Here is an 18,763-nt window from a genome sequence, read left to right on the forward strand (position 1 = left end):
GATCATAAAAACACCTTGGAAGCATGGTAGTTTATCAAGCAGAGTTAAGTACACTGGGGCTAAAACCCAGCTAAACCCTGGGGCTAAAACCATTCAATTGAGAGCATGCATTCAAGTTCTGCTTTTACACGTGGCTCCAAAGTATGAAATTTTGAAGTCCTCTGGTGTTGCTTTGTGTTCAAAGGAGTGTGGTTTTACACTTTTTTCTAAGACAGTCAAGTAGTTAGATGTACTTGCTACCAAAGTTTCCGTTCATTAGCTGCTCCTGCTTTTCTGCACTGGTGTTCACCTAATCCTGTGGTGAGCTGATTCAGAACATGAAGCTAATGAGGGGGTTACTGTTTCTGTGGTTCACCTCTGTATACTGGCTCATAATCATGCCAGATGATAATGCAGGTAAGGCTAGAATGAGAAAGGAGGCAAAAGGAGTAAGACTGGCAGCAGTTACTGTTAAATCACTGTAGTTGTAAGAATGGAGAGGGGCATATGAAAAACCCTGTGTAGTGTAAAGTGTTAACTATAAACACCAATTTTCTCACAATTTTCAGTTCTTTGAAAGCAAAGATGGAACACAATTTTTGAAGTGGTCGTTGTTCTCTCGCAGCTTACAGCTTATGAATGTTATGGGAAAGAGAAGAAATATTGCTTACTTAGTGGAAGAAGTTTTGAGAATGGAAACAATAAGAATCTTTTTGCCAAGACCTCTGTAGTGCATTCTTGGAAAGAGGAGTGTAAAAACCCAAATCTATCACATTGGCAAGAAACTTGCATTCTATTGTTTAAGTTTTTATTTCTGAATACTGACTTCTAGGATAGCCTCTTTTACCACTGGGCCAAAAATTAAACACATCAGGATCATTAATTGATCTTAGGCCACTCCAGCTTTTAAAAAAGCCTGCTGCCTTGGAAATTAAAAGCTTTAAAATGGTAGCTATTGTTTGTAAAGAAGTTTCAACTTACTACATCATGAAACAAAGCAGAAGGCACTACTTTTTCATCATACATTTAGGCTGATGTAAAGGAAGCTTATGAGTATAGTTGGCACATGAAATTCTTGGAAACTGAACTATTGTCTTGTTGGATGATTGTACTAATACACTTTACCTTGTATCTTAAACCTTGAGTTAAGATAATTGAAATAAGCTCTTATGGCCAGACCTAGTTAGTAAGGAACTTTTGGCAAGTAAATATTGTCTTGCTGTTGAGGTCCTGGGATGTTTTATAACGGGAGATGCATTTTGCAGAACAGAAGAAGGATTTTTTTTTTTTTTTTTGTTCTCTTCCTATGTCAGGAAGTCTGGATTGTTAGACTGCTTCAGTTCTTTATCTTTCATATGACTGCAGTGTTTCACTGTTTCTGTCTATGCAGATGCATTACTATGATCAGTAACGCTTGAGTTTCCATACTTTAGTCTTTCCAACATTAAAGTAAATTACAGTCCTCAGTAATCAAGGCTGTGAATAGTAGAAATCTTCCTTCCAGGTACTACGTTCTTACTCAGAAAGTTGAAACTGGTTTAAAGAATATATTTTGAAATGGAAATTTCCCAGTAGGATAAACCTGTATCTGCATCTCTTTAGAAGATATTTGCCTTGCAGGATGAGACACTCTGAATGATAGGCATTCAGAGTAGTGCCATTCAAGAGATCAGGAACTTAGCTTGACTCTCAGTGCAGTCATTGTAGCTTTATCCCTAGATTATTTGCTAAAATCGAGGGGTCTTACCCCTTTATTTTACATTAATCTTTTTATAATGTGACCTCTGTGGCCCTTACCTTAGTAGTGGTCAGAGCTTTTCTCTTCCAACGTGTACCTAAAGTGTCGAGAGTATGTATTTACTTCTATGTCTTCTGAAGTTCCATTATGCTTCAAGTTTGCATGTTATATTTAAGAATCTGGTCCAGAAGATCAAGAAAGACGTAATCCCTCAGTGTAGGCAGTGCTTATGGAAAATCAGATTTGTTCACATTGGACTCAATTTTCTGATCACTGAGGTTAACCTTTCAGTTTATTAAGAAGGGTAATGCTGCTCTTCACAAAAGAGTTTAGATGCTGTTGATAAGTTAGGATATCAACTCCATACATTAATCCTATTAGCAGTCCAAGATCACCTCAGGAGAGAAATACAATCTGCTTGTATGAGATGTGTATCAGTAAATAACATTGAGGCAGAAGAACATAGCTGTTACAAAATTAACATAAAGCAACACAAGGTTCCTTGTGGTGAAGTTTGTCTAGTCTCGATTAAATGATATGACTCCCTTTTCTCTTCCATCTGCTGCTCCTTCCTGACTGGAGTTAACTTTTTGTTGCACAAAAGCCCCCTTAGAAATCTCATAAGTGAGAAGTGTCACATCTGGGTTGGGTATGTCAGCCTTCAGGGGACTAACTGTATCCAAGCAGAAGAGAGAGGTCTTTGAGTGGAGACACTAAAATTGTTCTTTGGTCAGGTTTGTGAAGGTTGGATTGCAGAAGATAATGCATTGGTTTGGATAGATAGTAAGATCCCTTTTTCCATCCCATCTGCTAATTCATGGTTACTTGTGAGCATGCTTAGAACTCTGTTCAATCATGACTACCCTTTCATTATTTATCTCTCTTTTTATAAGCTTTTTATTAATTCCATGACCAGCAGTGTCCAAAGAAACTTCATCGCTGTGGAGACTTTAGCCTGTTCTTGTGGCTGATACTGTAGGATGGGCAAGGGAGAAAAATGCCATCTAATCCGGGCATGTGCATATAACCAAGCTTAATTTTTTGGTCAGTGATACAGCATATAGTTTCCCATTATGATGAACATATTTATTAAACAGTGAACATCTGATCTCATAAATAAGACTTAATTTTCTGCACATATTCTTATTACCAGTATGATCTGTCTCCAGTAAATTCATGATGCAGTTATCTGAAACTGCTTCACAAAGGCTTACTGTAACTTTCGCCACTAGTTGAACTAGCAGGAGAGCAACTCCTTTCTTTCTAGAACTTATTTTTTAGTAAGCACAACTTTGTATGGACCAGTAAAAGACTGATTGTTCTAACAGTTGGGCTTTATTGAGGACTGTTTGTACTGGGAGTATTCACTTCCAGTGGGATGCAAATTTTGCTTTGTAGTAGTTCATTTCTTAGGCTACTCAGTATTCACAACTGTCTGTCTCTCTTAAATGACCTTCTTCGTCCCCAAGAAAAGCTTTAAAATATTTTCTTGTTTCTGCTCTTGAACAGCCTATTCTCTAACTGAAGAAACTAATTTAGAAAACAAGGCCATGTGAGGGCAAGTAGTAGTGCTGGAGATCTGTTTAAATATGTGAAGAATCTTTGCTTCCAGGCAATTAATCTTTAGAGAAAGAGCAATAGAATATTTCAGAAATTATTTTAACAGTAAAGATCTGTGATGATGTGAGCCAGTAATGTCTTTTAATATGGTAACTCCTAAACTACTAATTGGCCAAGCCCCATCTCTTCCTACACTTTGAGCCAGATGACTGGGAATGGAAAAAACACCAGTGGTTTGGGATAAAAAGTAGGTTTTTCCATTGTTTTTAAGTTCAGAATGCTTTGGAGTTAAGAATATGGTAAAAAGCAGCAATAAAATGTAGGGAAAGCTACTTTTGCCATTATGTTATAGCTGAAAAATAAGTTTTGTGAGATCTGTGTTCAAAGATGTTTCAAAAGGCTGTAGCTTGCTTTCCAACTTCCTCGACCTACAAAATAATTGGTCGTTTAAGACCTGAGGCAGTCGGGTGTTTTCAGACTTCAGTAATTCCTATAAACCCCTAAATCTGTGCTTGCGTCTTTGCTTGTTATCCATTAAGTGCTCCAGGCATACTGTGTTTTAACATCACCCGTATGTCTGATTATGACGCATCTGAAATTGCTGGTGATCAGGCTGGAAGGAGACGAAGGAATAGTAATCAGTCATACCAGTTCCATTACAGTATCTTTTCTGTAATCCTGCATCCTCTTGCATCCCCTGAAGAATTATCAGATTTCAGATGGAAAGTGAGTGGAACAGAACTCCTCATGAGCAGTGGAGTGCATGGCTGGTGAAGATAAATGAGTCTTAACTGGCAGGCCGTCTCCTTGTTTCTTGGTAGGTGGAGCCCTAACTTTGCTATTGCTGGGTAGAATAGGAGAAGACTGTAACAATTACAGTGAGTAACTTAGAGATAAGTACAATCCAGAACATGGTTCAGAGGACTGAACTGTCATGACACCTAAAATTCTAGCCCTTCTGTAGCTTGGTGTTGCTGTTCTTGTTCTGTTATTTTTCCCAGCCTTAGTTCCCATCTTTTAATTGGAATTTGGTAGAGATATAGCTTTGGCTTTAGATTGGGCTGACTGGAACCTGTGATTGCCATAGACCTGTTGACATTGTCTCCTTAATGTAGGTTCAATTAAACCTTTACTAGATGTGTAAAATAAACATTGTGCTGGCTTGTATTTTACTTTTTTACCACTGAAAAAAAATTATATTTTACAGTATTCACATGAGTTGATATTTGGGTGCATTTTCACATGCATAGTCTGTATATACTGTACTTTCTGTAAAGTTGCTTTTCTTTTCCCCTTTTTCTCTGCCAAAAGGAATCAGATACACCACCTTGCACAGCTCCTAATGTTTACCAGTTCAGTCTTCAAGCACCGACTCAGCTTATGGCCAGTTTACCACCCGCATTGCCTATGCCAAGTGGTAAACCCCAATCTGCACCTACGGGAACCTTGATAATGGCCGCCAGTAACCAGGTATGAGCCAACTAAACGGAGCAACTCTTTCCTGAGAAAGGGATCAAATCGGAAGTGTAGATCATTTGCGCTGTGCTGTCAGTCTAAAAACCTCTGAAGATAACCTTCATATAGCCTGTGCTAAGCTTCATGTAACCGTAGAAGTACTTAGCTGCCATATCAGAAGTGGGGGGAGAAGAGTGGGTGGGAAAGGGTTCGGTGTTTGAGTTGCATCTCTGCATATAAGAGCCCTTCCACAACACAGACACATAGGAGTAAGTTAAAGATCGAGTGTCAGATGTCTTGACTCTTAAAGTTGTATTTGAGAGTCCTGGTGCCCAGCTAGTGGGATATTTGCAGATAATTAGGCTGTTTAAGTTCCTGTTCTTCAATTAGAAACTTCATGTAGGTGGTATAGCTGTAAGCTTGTTTTTGAATCCAAAGAAAGGTACTGACCTTTCCAGGCTTGTTTGGTGGTCTTGATTTTGAATTGTTAGATCTGGTTACACTTGTAACTTTCTGTAATATGTTTAAAGATAGAGAACAGAAAATTAATTATGGGCAAGTCTGCAAAAATTTTTACCAAAATATTGTGTGCATAAATGTGCTGGGAGATGAATGTATTTTGGCTAATACAGCCATTATAGTACAAGGGAAAGAAAAATCATCAGTTTGTTTTTTTCTTTTTTTTTAATAACCTTAGTGCTGCTTATTATCTGCCGGAAAACATTCCCCCAGTCTTGATTATTAAAACTATTAATATACCTCACATGAAATTTAATGCAAATTGTGGATTGTTGTAGGTTGCCTACGATAACAAAATAGCAAGCTGATTTCTTTGAACCTAGTTTTGGTCAGGTTCTTAAAATGTTTTCCTTCTTTTCCGAGTCCTTCTATCAGAGTTCTTGAGAATCTAGGGCCAGGGTATTTTCAACTTAATGACCTGGCCTATTTTATTTGATTCAGCACTTATTTATCTTCATGGACCTTCAGTGGGACACTCTCCCATATGTCCATGTCTCTGTTCCTGGTGAGCCCAGACCTGGGCCCAGCACTCCATGTGTGGCCTCACCTGTGCTGAGTAGAGGGCAAATGATCACCTCCCTTAACCTGCCTTTGGTTTTAATTGAAGTGATTACACAGATTCCTCCCCTCCTTCCTCCTTTCCCTGCTTTCCCGTACTGCTCAGTCTTACTTAGGCAAAACCAGCTTATCTGCACAGGAAATGTTCTGTTAGTGAGAAGCTAATAAAACAATATACTGCTATTCTAGTGTCTCCAATTGAGTATTCACTTGTTAGTGTACAGTCTGAAACTTTTGACTTTTTTTTAGAATAAAACTGGAGAGCTATTTTAAGTTAAACTTCATCTAAAATACAGACTTAGACTAGATTATTTTCCATAACAGCTCTGCTTTTCTGAAGAGGTACTCTGGAGTTTAGCTTCAAAATTACAAAAAATAAAATCCGGTTTGGAGGCATGCGGTTGTTAGTACAAAACAAGTTGGCATTCAGAGTGTTTGCCAGTTGTGAAGAGGCAACATGTTGTATGAATTTTGGATCTCTGTTGGAATTTTGAATCTTGGAAAACAACTGCTTTGTAGCACTTCTTCTGGCTTTCTGCTACTTGGCTGTCCTTTCCAATGATTAACTGTTCTTTTAGTAGTTTATATAGTACTTAGGTGTTTAAAAGTGGGAATTCTTCTGTGGCTTTTGCTTGACAAAGATGTGCCTTTGAGAATCACATTAAATCAGAAGAATTTCTTGCTATCTGCAGTTCAGAAATGGGATGATGATTTCTTGCCTTGAATTCACCAAAAGCTTGTATTTTGTGAAGTAGAAAAGTACTTTTTTGATAAAGATTATGACTGAGTCAGAAGTGGGAAATGAAGCCCTTCTACCCAGAATACTGCAAATGTCTTTTATTCACCTGTACCTTCTGGACCATGACTGTTCTAGATTAGGTTGATGGCTTTCCTTGTGCAGTTGATAAAACCTAAGACCATGCTAGTTTATAACTTTTAATGGGCACATTCTGCTTGCTCAGAGGACTCCTGATGGATTTGAGCATGTACACGCCTTTTTTCTTAACAGCAAGTGTTCTTTCATATTCAAAAAGTTTTGAAAGGGATTCATTTGTCTACATGGTGTATTCAGCTTTTTCCCTGGCAACCTCCTCCACCTCAGTTCTGCTTGGAAAGCTGTACCTAGATGTTGAGCGCAACCATCAAAAGCAGGAGGTGCCAATGTCAAGAACAGTGAATGTATTTTGAACAAATTACAGCCTTCTAGGCAAGTCTGCTGCTGTTAAAGCTTCCTAATATTTTCTTTTTTGAAACAAGCTTGGTGTGATTACCAATTCTGTTTACATACTGAATAATTAATTGGAGAATTTCCAGGTAGTTCAGGGACTGATTAAGCTCCTGGCACAGGTCTGTGTGCTTTTCAGGATCAGCATCCATCATTCTTCTGAGGTAATCATTCTTCTACTCTACTGAAAAGCAGCTTGAAATGTCACTTGGGAGAGCAGAACAGTTTATGAAGCAGTGCTGCCCACTGGAAATATGCAGAAAAACAGATACTGACATGCATGTCCAGATGAATGGAGGGGCAGAAATTGCTCGGTATCTTCCCATGGAGAGGAAAGGACTACTTTCCCTGTTGTTACTTTCAGATCAAGTAAGTTCAATTCATGCTGGATTGCTGGATGCTAGGTCAACAATGAAGGCAGAAGAAACTTCCTTTTTGTTAGGTCTGAAGAACTCTTTCATTTCATTTTTAAGATGCGCTTTTTTTTTCCCCAGAGGGTTCTCTTTTGATTCCAAAGTATCTAAAGCCAGTAAGCACCAGTCCCTCTGCTGTACTGACTGGCTTCTAGTGTGTCTAAGACCCTTTAGATGAGTAGTGTCTGGGAATGTGTTCGTTGCAAATTTCATAGCAGTATGCACTGGCTCAGTTGGGAAGCACCGGAAGCAACTAGGAAATGAAACCTTAATGTCAGTGCTGAAATACCACAGTCAAAACTTATAAAAGGACTTGGAGGAGTAGTTTGTTTTTCAGATTCTTTTGTGTTTTGCCAAATAAGGCCAGACACTTAAACTTATAAACTGCTTGTTTATACTACTTTACAGGCACTTCTCTGACTAAAATACTTTTGCTTCAGAGTTTGTCTTTATCCAGAACAATTGTTAATGGTGTTACTAGTAGTCACTAATAGTGCTGATCCTGCTAGTATCTCTGAAATGATTACTGAAAAGTTAGCAGCATTGAAAACAAAATTGGTCAGGGACTTGAGTCAAAAATGTATTTCTTTTAGATGAGTGCAAGCAGTTAAGTGTAGTTCACCTGGATGAAAGATAGGTTTGTAAAGACATGTTTTAATTCATGTCAATGCTGAACTCTACCAAATGTTTCTGAGAAGGCAGGTATCATCAACTAGCCAGATGTACAAATATGCTGAATTCCATTAGTATAATGTGATACTTCAGAGTTTTTAGTATGTTGACTTCAATTTAAAAAAGACCTGATTTGTTCAATGGCATTTTTAAGCTGTTTCGGTATTCAAATCAGTCCAACAGTTTAATTACCTAGGCAGCCTCATCTCCTCAGATGGTAAGATTGACAGGGAGATAGACAACAGGTTAGCAAAGGCATATAGTGCTTTTGGAAAACTCCATAAAAGAGTATGGCATAATAAACACTTGAAGAAAAGTACCAAGATCAGTGTTTACAGAGCCATAGTGCTGTCTACTCTCTTATATGGTTCCGAATCATGGGTCATCTACCGCCACCACCTGCGTCTCCTAGAACGCTTCCATCAACGCTGCCTCCGTACAATCCTAAACATCCACTGGTCAGATTATGTGACCAACACATCTGTTCTTGAACAGGCAGCAATCACAAGTATTGAGGCCATGTTACTGAGAACGCAGCTGCGCTGGGCAGGGCACGTCTCCAGGATGAAGGACCACCGCCTCCCTAAGATCGTGCTTTATGGTGAACTTGCCACTGGCTGCCACAAGAGAGGAGCCCCGAAGAAAAGATACAAGGACTCCCTGAAGCAACAACTCAGCCTCGGGCATATTGATCACCATAACTGGTCTACTCTGGCCTCCAATCGGGAGGCCTGGAGACACACCATCTATAACGCTGCTGATGTTTTTGAGAAAGCATGCAGGATCACCCTTGAGGAGAAAAGACAACGCAGAAAGAATCGAGCCTTGCAGAATATACCATCTAAGGAGTCTTTCTGCTGTGTCTTTTGCAACCGGACTTGGCTTTCTCGTATTGGCCTTTTTAGCCACCAACACGCTTGCAAGAAACGTGGGTAGAGCCCTTCCCAAATCTTCGTTCGCGAAGCCTAGCCATGAGGTACTGAAAGTTTTTTGTCAGTCTAACAGATGACGTTTTTCTTGTGTTTTATCTAGAGCACACTCACTCAGGGTGGTATAATTTTTCAGTGTCTCTGCATTTTCATAAGAGGGAGTATACTACCGTCTACTTTGGAAATGGTTTTGATTCTAAACATCAGACTGCTATCCTCTGTGTGTGACAGAATGTTCTTGATTTAATACATGCAAAACTAGGAGAAGTGGATGATGTTTTATTTCCTTTCCTAAAGAAAGGAGAAAAGGAAAAACTGCATCTGAGTTTGAGGTTGTTCAGCTGAAAACAGTACTCAAGATATTTTTCATCTTAGGTTGTCCTATATTTATATGGACGGTCTTTAAGTGGTGTTATCTTTCCATGTATGGAAACTGACTTAGCCTGACCCTAATCTGACTCTGCTTACAACTAGAATGTTGAATTAAATGATCTCCAGAGGTCACCATATAAATATCCAGTCTTGATGTTTATAGGACTGTGTGTAAGTCTTTGGCCACCTTGGTGGTTGCTTCCTGAGTGCTTTTTGAGTTGCAGGAAAGACAAAGTCTAAAGAGTAGTTTCTTAGAAACATAAACTCACCATAAATGACAGACTTACTGAAACGTGGAAGTCATACCTTCTTTTTGTTTGTGTAGTACTCCTTTATCTTCCAATGTCATTGTAATCAAATTTTTGCTCCTGAACTGAGATTGATTTGAATAATCACATACGCATTTTGTCTGCACAGTTTCTCACATGTACTGTATTGATATCAACTCATCATCTGGAAAGTGGTTTTGCTCACTGATGCTTCTTTATTTGGAACAAAAAAGTTGAGTAGTCTCAGTGAGGTAAGATTTGTCTTTAAGGTCTGAAATTGTCTGCTTTGTGCTAAAAAAGCTGTTACCTCTTGTTCTCCTTAATGACAAGTATGCAGGTAACACTTTGTGGCCCATGTCACAACATCAGCAAAGTTGCAGTTTGTGTTCTGTCTTCTGGTAGCATTGTTTTCACTCTTGCCCCTCACTTTTAAAACTTGACTGGTGACAAGATCAAAAAGGGTATTTATTTTGTATGCCATTTTACTTTCTGTACTGTAATATGGTTCAGTATTTGCTGAGATGGTAATGGTAGTCTCTACTGTCAGTCATTTTGGGACTAGGCCCTCCAGTCTCTGAAATATTAGTTTATCTTTGACCTGCTCATACTAGTATTGCCTAACCTCTTGTGAAAGGTGAAGAGAACCAAATATACTTCCTGTTGTGTGGTAGCTCTACCAGTAGTCTGTAACAAAGTGAAATAAGATATGAAGGATTGATATAACCTCCTCCCTTGCAGCTTTAATTTTTCCAATTCTCTTGTGTTAGAAGATTAGAAACATCTCAAACTTCTCTTGCTTTTGAGCTCTTTCTAGTCTCCACTGTGCTTTTTCTTTTTTGCTTCTCTCATGGTTGGCTCCATTAGATGCTGTTTTCCCTTTTTAAGGGGAACAGAAGGGAGTTCGGGCTCATTTTATATATCTATTCAGGACTCAAGCTGAAAGTAACCAATAAGTACCCAAAAGAGGGGAGGTGTCTTTGATATTTGCACTGCTTTGGACCTTATTTCCCCAGATTGCCAGTACTAAACAACTTCCGGAAGAACTTATTTTGCTTTTGCTATATTTCAGCTTAGGAATCTAAACCATTTATAAATCTTGTCAGTTAAGAGTATGCCCAGGTAGCTGATGCAAATGTCTTGTAGAATCCTGTTAACTAATCTAAAGTAATGAGGCTTGGTCGGACCATTGCCTAGTACTTGGCTTATTGTTCATGCAGTATTGACTAAAATGTTGGTTAGGTCATTGTCTACTGTTTCTCTGCAAAACAATGAATTTATTTCATAAAGAACAAGAAGTTAAATTTTTTAGTGTATTTCCAGATGTTGTTTTGCTCAGAAAGTAGGAAAGTAAAGATAAATCTTTGAAAAAGGGTTCTTTATCTTGTCGGGGGTTTTTTGTTTGTGTTGTTTTGGGTTTGGTTTTGTTTTGGTTTTATTTTGTTTTTGAGGTATATGAATTTGATTACCCTTCTGATCAACTGCAGACTAGTTTCAGTTCTGGCCACTAATCCTGTAGTCTTATCAACAAAATAGTAAATAAGTGATCTTTCCAAACTGTCACGCCTTTTCTAAACTTATCCTTTAGCTTTGTAAGTATTTACCGTTTATTTTTGAGCACTATATATAATCTCTTTAAAAGTTAAGAGTACCGATACTATACTTTATTACCAATATTTCTCTGCTTTTGTTAGAGATGCTGTCAGGCAAAAAAAACCCATAAAGACCAAAACAGTTTGAAGCCCTGTTTATGTTTAGACTTCAGCTCTGTTACATTACTTATTTCAAAGACTAGGTGATTTCTTTTTGGCTATGAATTTTCATTTTGAATAATGACACTCTTTGAATATCAGCGGTTTTGTATAGTAAATTTGCTGGTAATTAAGAATAACATTTTGGTTTCCTTAGCAAATAATTACTTGATATTTCCATTTAAACCAGATTTCTGTTGGTTGGAGTAAAGGCTAGGAACATCCTTTTCTTAGGGGTTTTCTGAGGCTTTTTTTTAGGGGATGGGATGTGTGTTTAGTTTTTTCTGTTTTCTGTTAAGCTCTGGGGTGTTTGTTTATATCTTTTTTATGTTGTTTTTTTTGGGGGGTTTTGTTTTTTTTTAATTGGAAACCTTTTTAACCTGATACGTGATACAGAATTTCACCTCACTCCCACCCCTAGGCTTGGCTTAAATGCAAATTTGTTAGTTTTCTTCCAGATCTAGCAGCTTATTCAACACAGCTGAAAACCAATTGAGTTCTATCATTCAGTTGTTGAATTGATAGCCCTGTGATGGGAGAGGAGATTATTCTATCAAGAGGAATAGATCCAAAGAAGTCAAAACCTCTAAACTGAAGATTTCTCTGTTGTATTTCAGATGAAGGGCTTTCTCTTTGGATTATCTGATCTCATCTGCTTACAGAGGTGCCATCTCTCAATGACTGTGTGACTCCTGAGCACGGGAATGTCTAGAATTGTGTGCATAAGAGGCAGATTTTTTATACAGCCTTTTGGGATTTTCAAAAGACATGAAATAAATTTCTTTTATCAAAGATCCTGAAAGCAGCTAAGTGAATGATGTGTCCCCTTCTAAACAATGAACTAATTGGAAGATGAGAAGCGAGGATTCAATATTTTTAGTAAATGGAGTTCACTGGGAAAGCCCTGAAGGAGTTTGTGCTACCTGATGTCTGAAAGGCAGTGGCAAAGTTTTCTGGCTCCTTAAGGGCTGACTGAGAAGGGAGACAGAAGGACCTTTCAGGGTGATGCATCAGGAAATACTGTAAACTTTGTAGTTTATAGTAGAGAGTGGTAGACCCTGGGCTGACAATTTCTTACCAAGATGAGATCTTTACACTTTTGCAGAACACTGCTTTGATAATGCTCTCTTGATTTCTTACTGAGAATTGAGTGTCAAGCCAAACTTCAGACGTGTTTCAGAACAAAGAATAGAAATTTAAACATTGTGTAAAAATCCATGTACGTCCATCACAAACAGTGAGTTTAATTTTGCCTCTTACATCAGAGGAAAGTTAAAATACAAAAGGAAGCAAAATAGGGAAGGATGTTAATAGTGGTCAAACACATGGAATTGCTTCTGTGTAAAAAAAGAATGATTCTTCAACCTGGAGAAGAAAAAGAGGATGTATGATGGAGGTCTGTGTAGTCATCAGCAGTATAAGAAAAAGGTAGAGAGCAGAAGGACAAGAAATCAATTACTCCAAGAACTGAAAAATCATCTGATCTGGTTCAAGTTAAATATGATGCTGATTTAAGCTGTGAAATGCCATAGCACAGGACACAGGATGCTAAACTCTTATGGTTTCAAAAATCTGAGTGAACTAGCAAATAATATTTAGTTGAGAACTAGTAAGCATAAAGGCATCATCTCTGACTGAAGAAGTCCCCGAGTTAACTTCCTGATGCACTTGCTCTCAGCTGATGTGTCATAAGATAGATGGATTCAGATTCTGCTCTGATAGTTTGACAGTCTTTATCTTGATGGCCTAAAAAACAATGCAGAACTCTTCATCACTAGCTAAAGTTCATGTTCTTGCTAAATTATTAATCGTTCTTTGGAAGTTTGTTTACCTTTTGAACAGCTGAGGGATATGACTTCTTTTGGACATGGGTAGATAGCCTTAATTGACATACTTGCCGTGGTGCATGTCTCATCTTGCGATCACCTGCCTATCTGCCTCCAATTTTTTTGCTGAATCCTCAAATTGAAGATGAAGTTGCCAGATTTTTTACATTTCAAGCTGAAGAGGGTGGATAGGTTTGCTGATGCTTTGTGTGCTCCCTGTTCCAAGTTTTGTTCTTGTTGTACAGTAGCAAAACTAAAGTTTTCCTCTTTTTCAGCATATAGTTGAAAGTAACTGTAATGACTGTCTGCTTTTAGTGTTTTAACTGTTGAAGGAGGGATCATTTTTACCATATTTTGACCTTATTTATAGTAAATGCTTATATATAATAGTCAGATGTACACTTACTGAACTAAAATACTTAGTGCAAGAATGGGACAAGATGGTGTGTTTGCTTGAAGAACTACTTGCCAAAAATATAAAACATTCTAAATTTTTTTAGTTTCATGTTGTTGACTTTCATGAATAGCTCCTAGTAGATATTTTCACAACATATGTCAACAAATAAGGTTTGGGAAGCTGTGTCTCCTATGAATGAGAAATTCACAGCTTGTGTTTCCTTCTTCTAATTTGTCCTTTAATTATTTTACTATTGGTAGTCTGAGGGTAGCACTTGCATGTCTCTCTTGGGAGTCTAGAAGTTGCATATTGAAGGTTGATTGGATTGATGTAACACACACTGTACAAATTAAATAACAGTTTAAGGGATTTTTGCCACCCCGCAGTTAACTGTAGTTATTCCTCAACACTAATCTTCAGCAGTTTTTCTGGATCCTCAGTGTCTCTTCTAATTTGACAATAAAATGTTGCTTATGGAATTATGCTTTCAATAACTGTTTCTGTTTTGTACACACAGTTGTAATGATGGCTTGGTGTTCTCCTTTCTACTCTAAACTTATTTGGAAATACAGATAATGAAATATCTGCAGCTACTTTAGTATTCTAAGCAGTTGCCTCAAATGTTTACTTTGTGTTCCTGTTTAGCCACTTCTGGTTAGTTAGCTTTTGTTAGGAGTAGTCAGTTGTCTGTCGTAAGTTATTGCTGTCAGACATCAGGAAAAGAGCTTGCTTTGATGTTATCAGTATTTAGGAATCTGTTTCAGCTTGGTCTTTTGAAACTCTTGTATTTATTTTAAGTACGTACATATTAAGCCAACTTACTGTATGCCATTAAGCAATCAATAGAGATGTCTGTAGTACCTTATATGTGGTAGATTTACTCAGGCTGCTGCTAGGCCTTTTAGGCAGTTTCTGTTCCAGGTTGTTGGAGATCCCATAAAGAAAAGTGTCATGCTATATTTCTGATCATTTAATTATTTTGCCTTGGTCAGCATGTGAGGTATGATCTAGGGTCTTTGTAGCCCTGTGATCAGACCAGTAGGATTTACAAGCTCCTTACATGCTGTACCTAGTTTACGTGTCACTGAGTGAATTATGGGTAGCTCAGACTTGTGCTTTACATGGATCAGCTCATGTGATAAGGCCCTTACATCTATCCATGATGTTTCTGAAAGTCTTACTGAGTGTCTCACTTGATCATGGTCATGCTCATGCTAAGATCCTCTAAAACAGACACCTCTGCCACAATTAGTGTTTAATGTGGAAGTTCTCTGGTTTCATAAGGGTGATGCACAGTGAGCGTATTTCATACTGAAATCCAAGGGTTTTAAGGATGCTTTGAAATCTGAACCATTTCATTGGCAGGACATTTACTTCAGAAAACACTTAGTAAGCTGTTAGTGCCATTGGACTTGCATGGCTAAAATTAGACAAGTATGAAAAGACCAGTTGCTTCAAGTGGTATTCAGTGGAAGTGACTTGTGTGTTGAGGAAATACAGCTGGTAATGTGTGCTTCGTTTGTTGTTTGTATGCCTAAACTGAGTGCCTTTCTTTTTTTTTTTTTTTTTTGTAGCAGCACAGTGGAATGAAGTTTTCCATGAAAGGAAATCATAACCAAGGCAACAGCTACAGCCCTGTCAGCAGTGGAGGCATGAGACAACCAGTTGGTAACCGAGGACACCACCAGTACAATCGGAATATATGGAGAAGAAAAAAACACAGAGACAGTTTGCCTATTAGTCTGAGCAGATAATGGCAGATGCCAAAATGACCTTCCCTGTTCAGACAAACTGAGTGAGTGCCACTCGATTTGGGGGATGGAGACCAGCGTCCAGCACATCGTTTTATTGGTGTTGCCAAATATCTGCAGCTGACTTCTTTGCATGTTTCTTTGTGTGGTGGTTCAATCCATCTTCAAGAAGTAGTTGTGCTTATCTGTGAAGCCTTATAAATGTGGAAGTTTGTTTTCTGCCTTCCCACAGTGGTTCATTCAGTGCCGAAGCAGCTCTGACAATAGAACTGCAAGGACATTTACAAATGCTGTAGCTTTTTTGCTGTGGCTACATCTGTTCCTTTGTGGGTTCTGTTTTCTTTTATTTTGGAAGTGAAGGAAACTTCAGCCCCTTGGAATTTTTTTTTATTGCAGCAAATCAAGCTGGGAATTCATAAAAGTAAATTTGCTGCTCTCCTGTTTTTCTTTCAAAGTTCAGAATTTTTTGCTCTGTAACTATTGGAAGTATGATTTGTGCAATAACTTGGAATTTTTAACTTAATTTCATATTGTCACGTAAGTTATATTTAAGGGGAAGAGGTTTTTTAAGTTACAGATCCTTTCCCAGGTTGCATTATCTAAGTTGGGTTCATAGTTTTGGCAGGTTGTCTGAGCAGTGTTACAAACATGACATTTGGTAATATTTGAGGCTTCTTGATTCACAATGAAAGCGCGATTTGGCTTACAGTTTTAAGAAGGTGTTAAGCTCCAAAGCATTTTGACCCTGTGTTTTTTAGCTCATTGTCTGGCCTCTATCAGTTGTCTTGCTCTGACCAATGAGTTTTAATTTTATTCCTTTAAATAGACAACAAATCCAGCATTTGTAGTACCAGAAGTAAAACTTGTGAGAGGGATGAGAAAAAGGTTGGTTCAAGTCCTGATATGAAATTAAAAAGCTGTGAACTACACGCTTTGATGAATTTTCATAACGTAACCTGTTAATGTTTGGGTTGAAACAACATTATTAAACAGAGATACCCGGCTTAAGGAATGTGGAGAAAGGAAATATGTTGATTCCATTAAGGAATCTGTATGCAGATGCATTAGTTCTGTTAAGAGCAAATATATAAAAAGTACTTCAGCTGCTCTAAGCATTACAAGAAGTATCTTTTAATGTGTTGCAGGAGAGCACAGCCCAGTGTTGTACACAGGATGAGTGGCTGGCACTTAACTTACAGATGCATACAGGTATACTATGCAAGTGTGTATTGCCATGACGAACACTGTCTTTAACTTTTTAAAAATGTACATCCTGCCTAACCCTGAGTTTTTAAAGCACCACAGTTGTCCTGGGAGTAGGTCACATCTCATGCCCTCTGACTTCCCTTTTTTTGAGTGAGAGTTCTTAAGCTATACAGAAAACTACAGATAAGTTATGTAAGTCCACTAGCAGAGGAAGCTGAAGAATCCTATTAACAGGACGTCTATATCTGTACGCAGTATAGAAGGTTTTAAAACTGATGTCTGAATATTGAAATGAGGTGTCAAGCATGAAGCTTTTTAATATGCTGTATGCCTTTGAAGCAGTAGTTCATGTTATTACTGAATCTGTTGAACACAAGCAGGTCCTTGAGGGGAGAGAGGGCAACATTCCAAAGTAGAGTAGTGCATATCTGTTTGCAAAAAGTTTGTCTTAATGCTCCAGACTCATCACAATTAAAAAAATAAAAAAGTTCTAAAAATTGTGAGCTGATTCATAAATAATATCTAAGGGCTGTTACATGAGCCTGTACTGCTTAGTCTTCACACACTAGCAATATTGACCATAACTACATTAAAGAGCCTTCAGAGGCTTTAGTTGGTGTCTTATACTAGCATCCATTTTTAAAGCAAAACTCATTTGAAAAGTGGTATCATGTAACACTTCAGTCATGGTGAACCAAATAAATTGGCCTGGCTATCACTGTGGTTATGTGCTACAGGTTTAAAAAATAATGTTTAAATTTTTTGTGTGGACAACTATGTGGAAGCTAAAATTGACATATTTTTATGTAAAGTTTTCTATTCTTTGATTTTTAATAAACTTTGGAGACCAGTCACTCTTCTGTACCTTTTTTTTTTTTTTTTTTGAAATTTCATGGATGAAGTAATACTTGACCTTATCCCATTCTTTGATGTACACTTTGATCATCTGCTTTAAAATTGTTCATGCTGAGCACCTTCAGAATGAGCTTGGAAGACGGATCGACACCCTCAGACATTGGTGATGTGTTTCTAGAGGGAGTGATGGAGCATGGCTGTTGCTTTTGTAGTTCTGGATTTGATCCTTTGATAGTGAGAAAGCAAAGGAGTTGGAGGTAGTTCCCAACAGTATTCTTAAGAGGAGATCAACTGACTGATGCTTTGGGATACCTTAACTTTCCATATAACTGTTAGTCTCTTCCTGTTGTTTCTATATTACTTTCAAAATATTTGTCTAGTTCTCAGCCTCATCAAAGGTTGGGGGGGGGTTGTGTTCTGTTAACCCTCTGAGAGGACTCTGAAACATCAGTACTGACTCTAATTGAAAATTTTAAAAAATGAGTCTTTGGAAGGAACTTGTATAAATCTGTGAACTCTGAGAAGTGGAACTGAACTGTTTTTAATAGACAGTGATGTAGCATTAGGATTTACGAATTGGAGACGTACTTGGTAAGTCTTAATGAGTATCTGCTGGAGAAAAGTAGAAAAGTGGTGGGAAGGGAAAATAATAAGAACTCAGTAGTAGCTGGGATAATAAGAATTTTTTCTGTCAATATCAGTTTGCCAGTGGGACAAAGGCTGACAGAGGGATATATAACCTCTTCAGATACAAAGATTAAGTGCAGCAGCATTGGTCTTGTCATTTCTGTTTCCCTGGGCTTCTCTTCCCTTTTTCTGTCCAGATAATGATTTTGCTTTATACTTGCCACAGATTCTGACAAACTATTTATCCTTATTAGTAGTCTGCTTTTAGTGCATTAGGTCCTTTGAACCCTCATGCTCTGATAATAATCCAAGATACCCACTTGATCTGTTTCCCAGCCTTACTGGCTATTTTGTACACTGTTCATAGGCAAAACTAGCCATAGATTTTAGATGTGGAAGGAAGAGACTGCAAATTGAATGGAGGAACCAGGGAGTCTGTCATAGAAAGAGCTCAGTTGTGATCTATCCCTGTTTACAAGAGATGTCAGTGCTGGTGTTGCATTGGACTTTGCACAGGGATGGAGTTACCTGCACTGAGACAGGGTAAGAATACAGAAAGGTGATTATTGGTACAGTGCTGCTGGTTCAGCAGTGCTTATTTCCATGGGAATGGCCTCTGGAAAACGGGCATAGCAACAGTCTCTCAAAGAGTAGTGTTGAAATA

General features: G+C 38.1%; 1 protein-coding gene across 6 annotated transcripts in view; it reads left to right on the top strand.

The window, feature by feature from the left end:
• The window catches only part of TENT4A (terminal nucleotidyltransferase 4A), a 60,141-nt gene extending 42,670 nt beyond the window's left edge, over window positions 1-17,471 (top strand). For 2 of the 6 annotated variants that reach the window (XM_027680942.1, XM_027680977.1), the window contains 2 exons: window positions 4,589-4,747; window positions 15,235-17,471. In XM_027680942.1, the coding sequence (XP_027536743.1) occupies window positions 4,589-4,747; window positions 15,235-15,414 (339 nt within the window). In that variant the 3' untranslated portion in view covers window positions 15,415-17,471. Of the gene's footprint in view, window positions 1-4,098; window positions 4,156-4,588; window positions 4,748-15,234 lie in introns of those variants that run through there. The other 4 variants (XM_027680951.1, XM_027680987.1, XM_027680969.1 and 1 more) reach the window with 4 other exon arrangements.
• Window positions 17,472-18,763: the final 1,292 nt, after the last annotated feature.

The sequence above is a fragment of the Neopelma chrysocephalum genome, unplaced genomic scaffold (assembly GCF_003984885.1).
Source record: "Neopelma chrysocephalum unplaced genomic scaffold, ASM398488v2 Primary Assembly neopelma1_22b, whole genome shotgun sequence".
Classification (NCBI taxonomy): domain Eukaryota; kingdom Metazoa; phylum Chordata; class Aves; order Passeriformes; family Pipridae; genus Neopelma; species Neopelma chrysocephalum.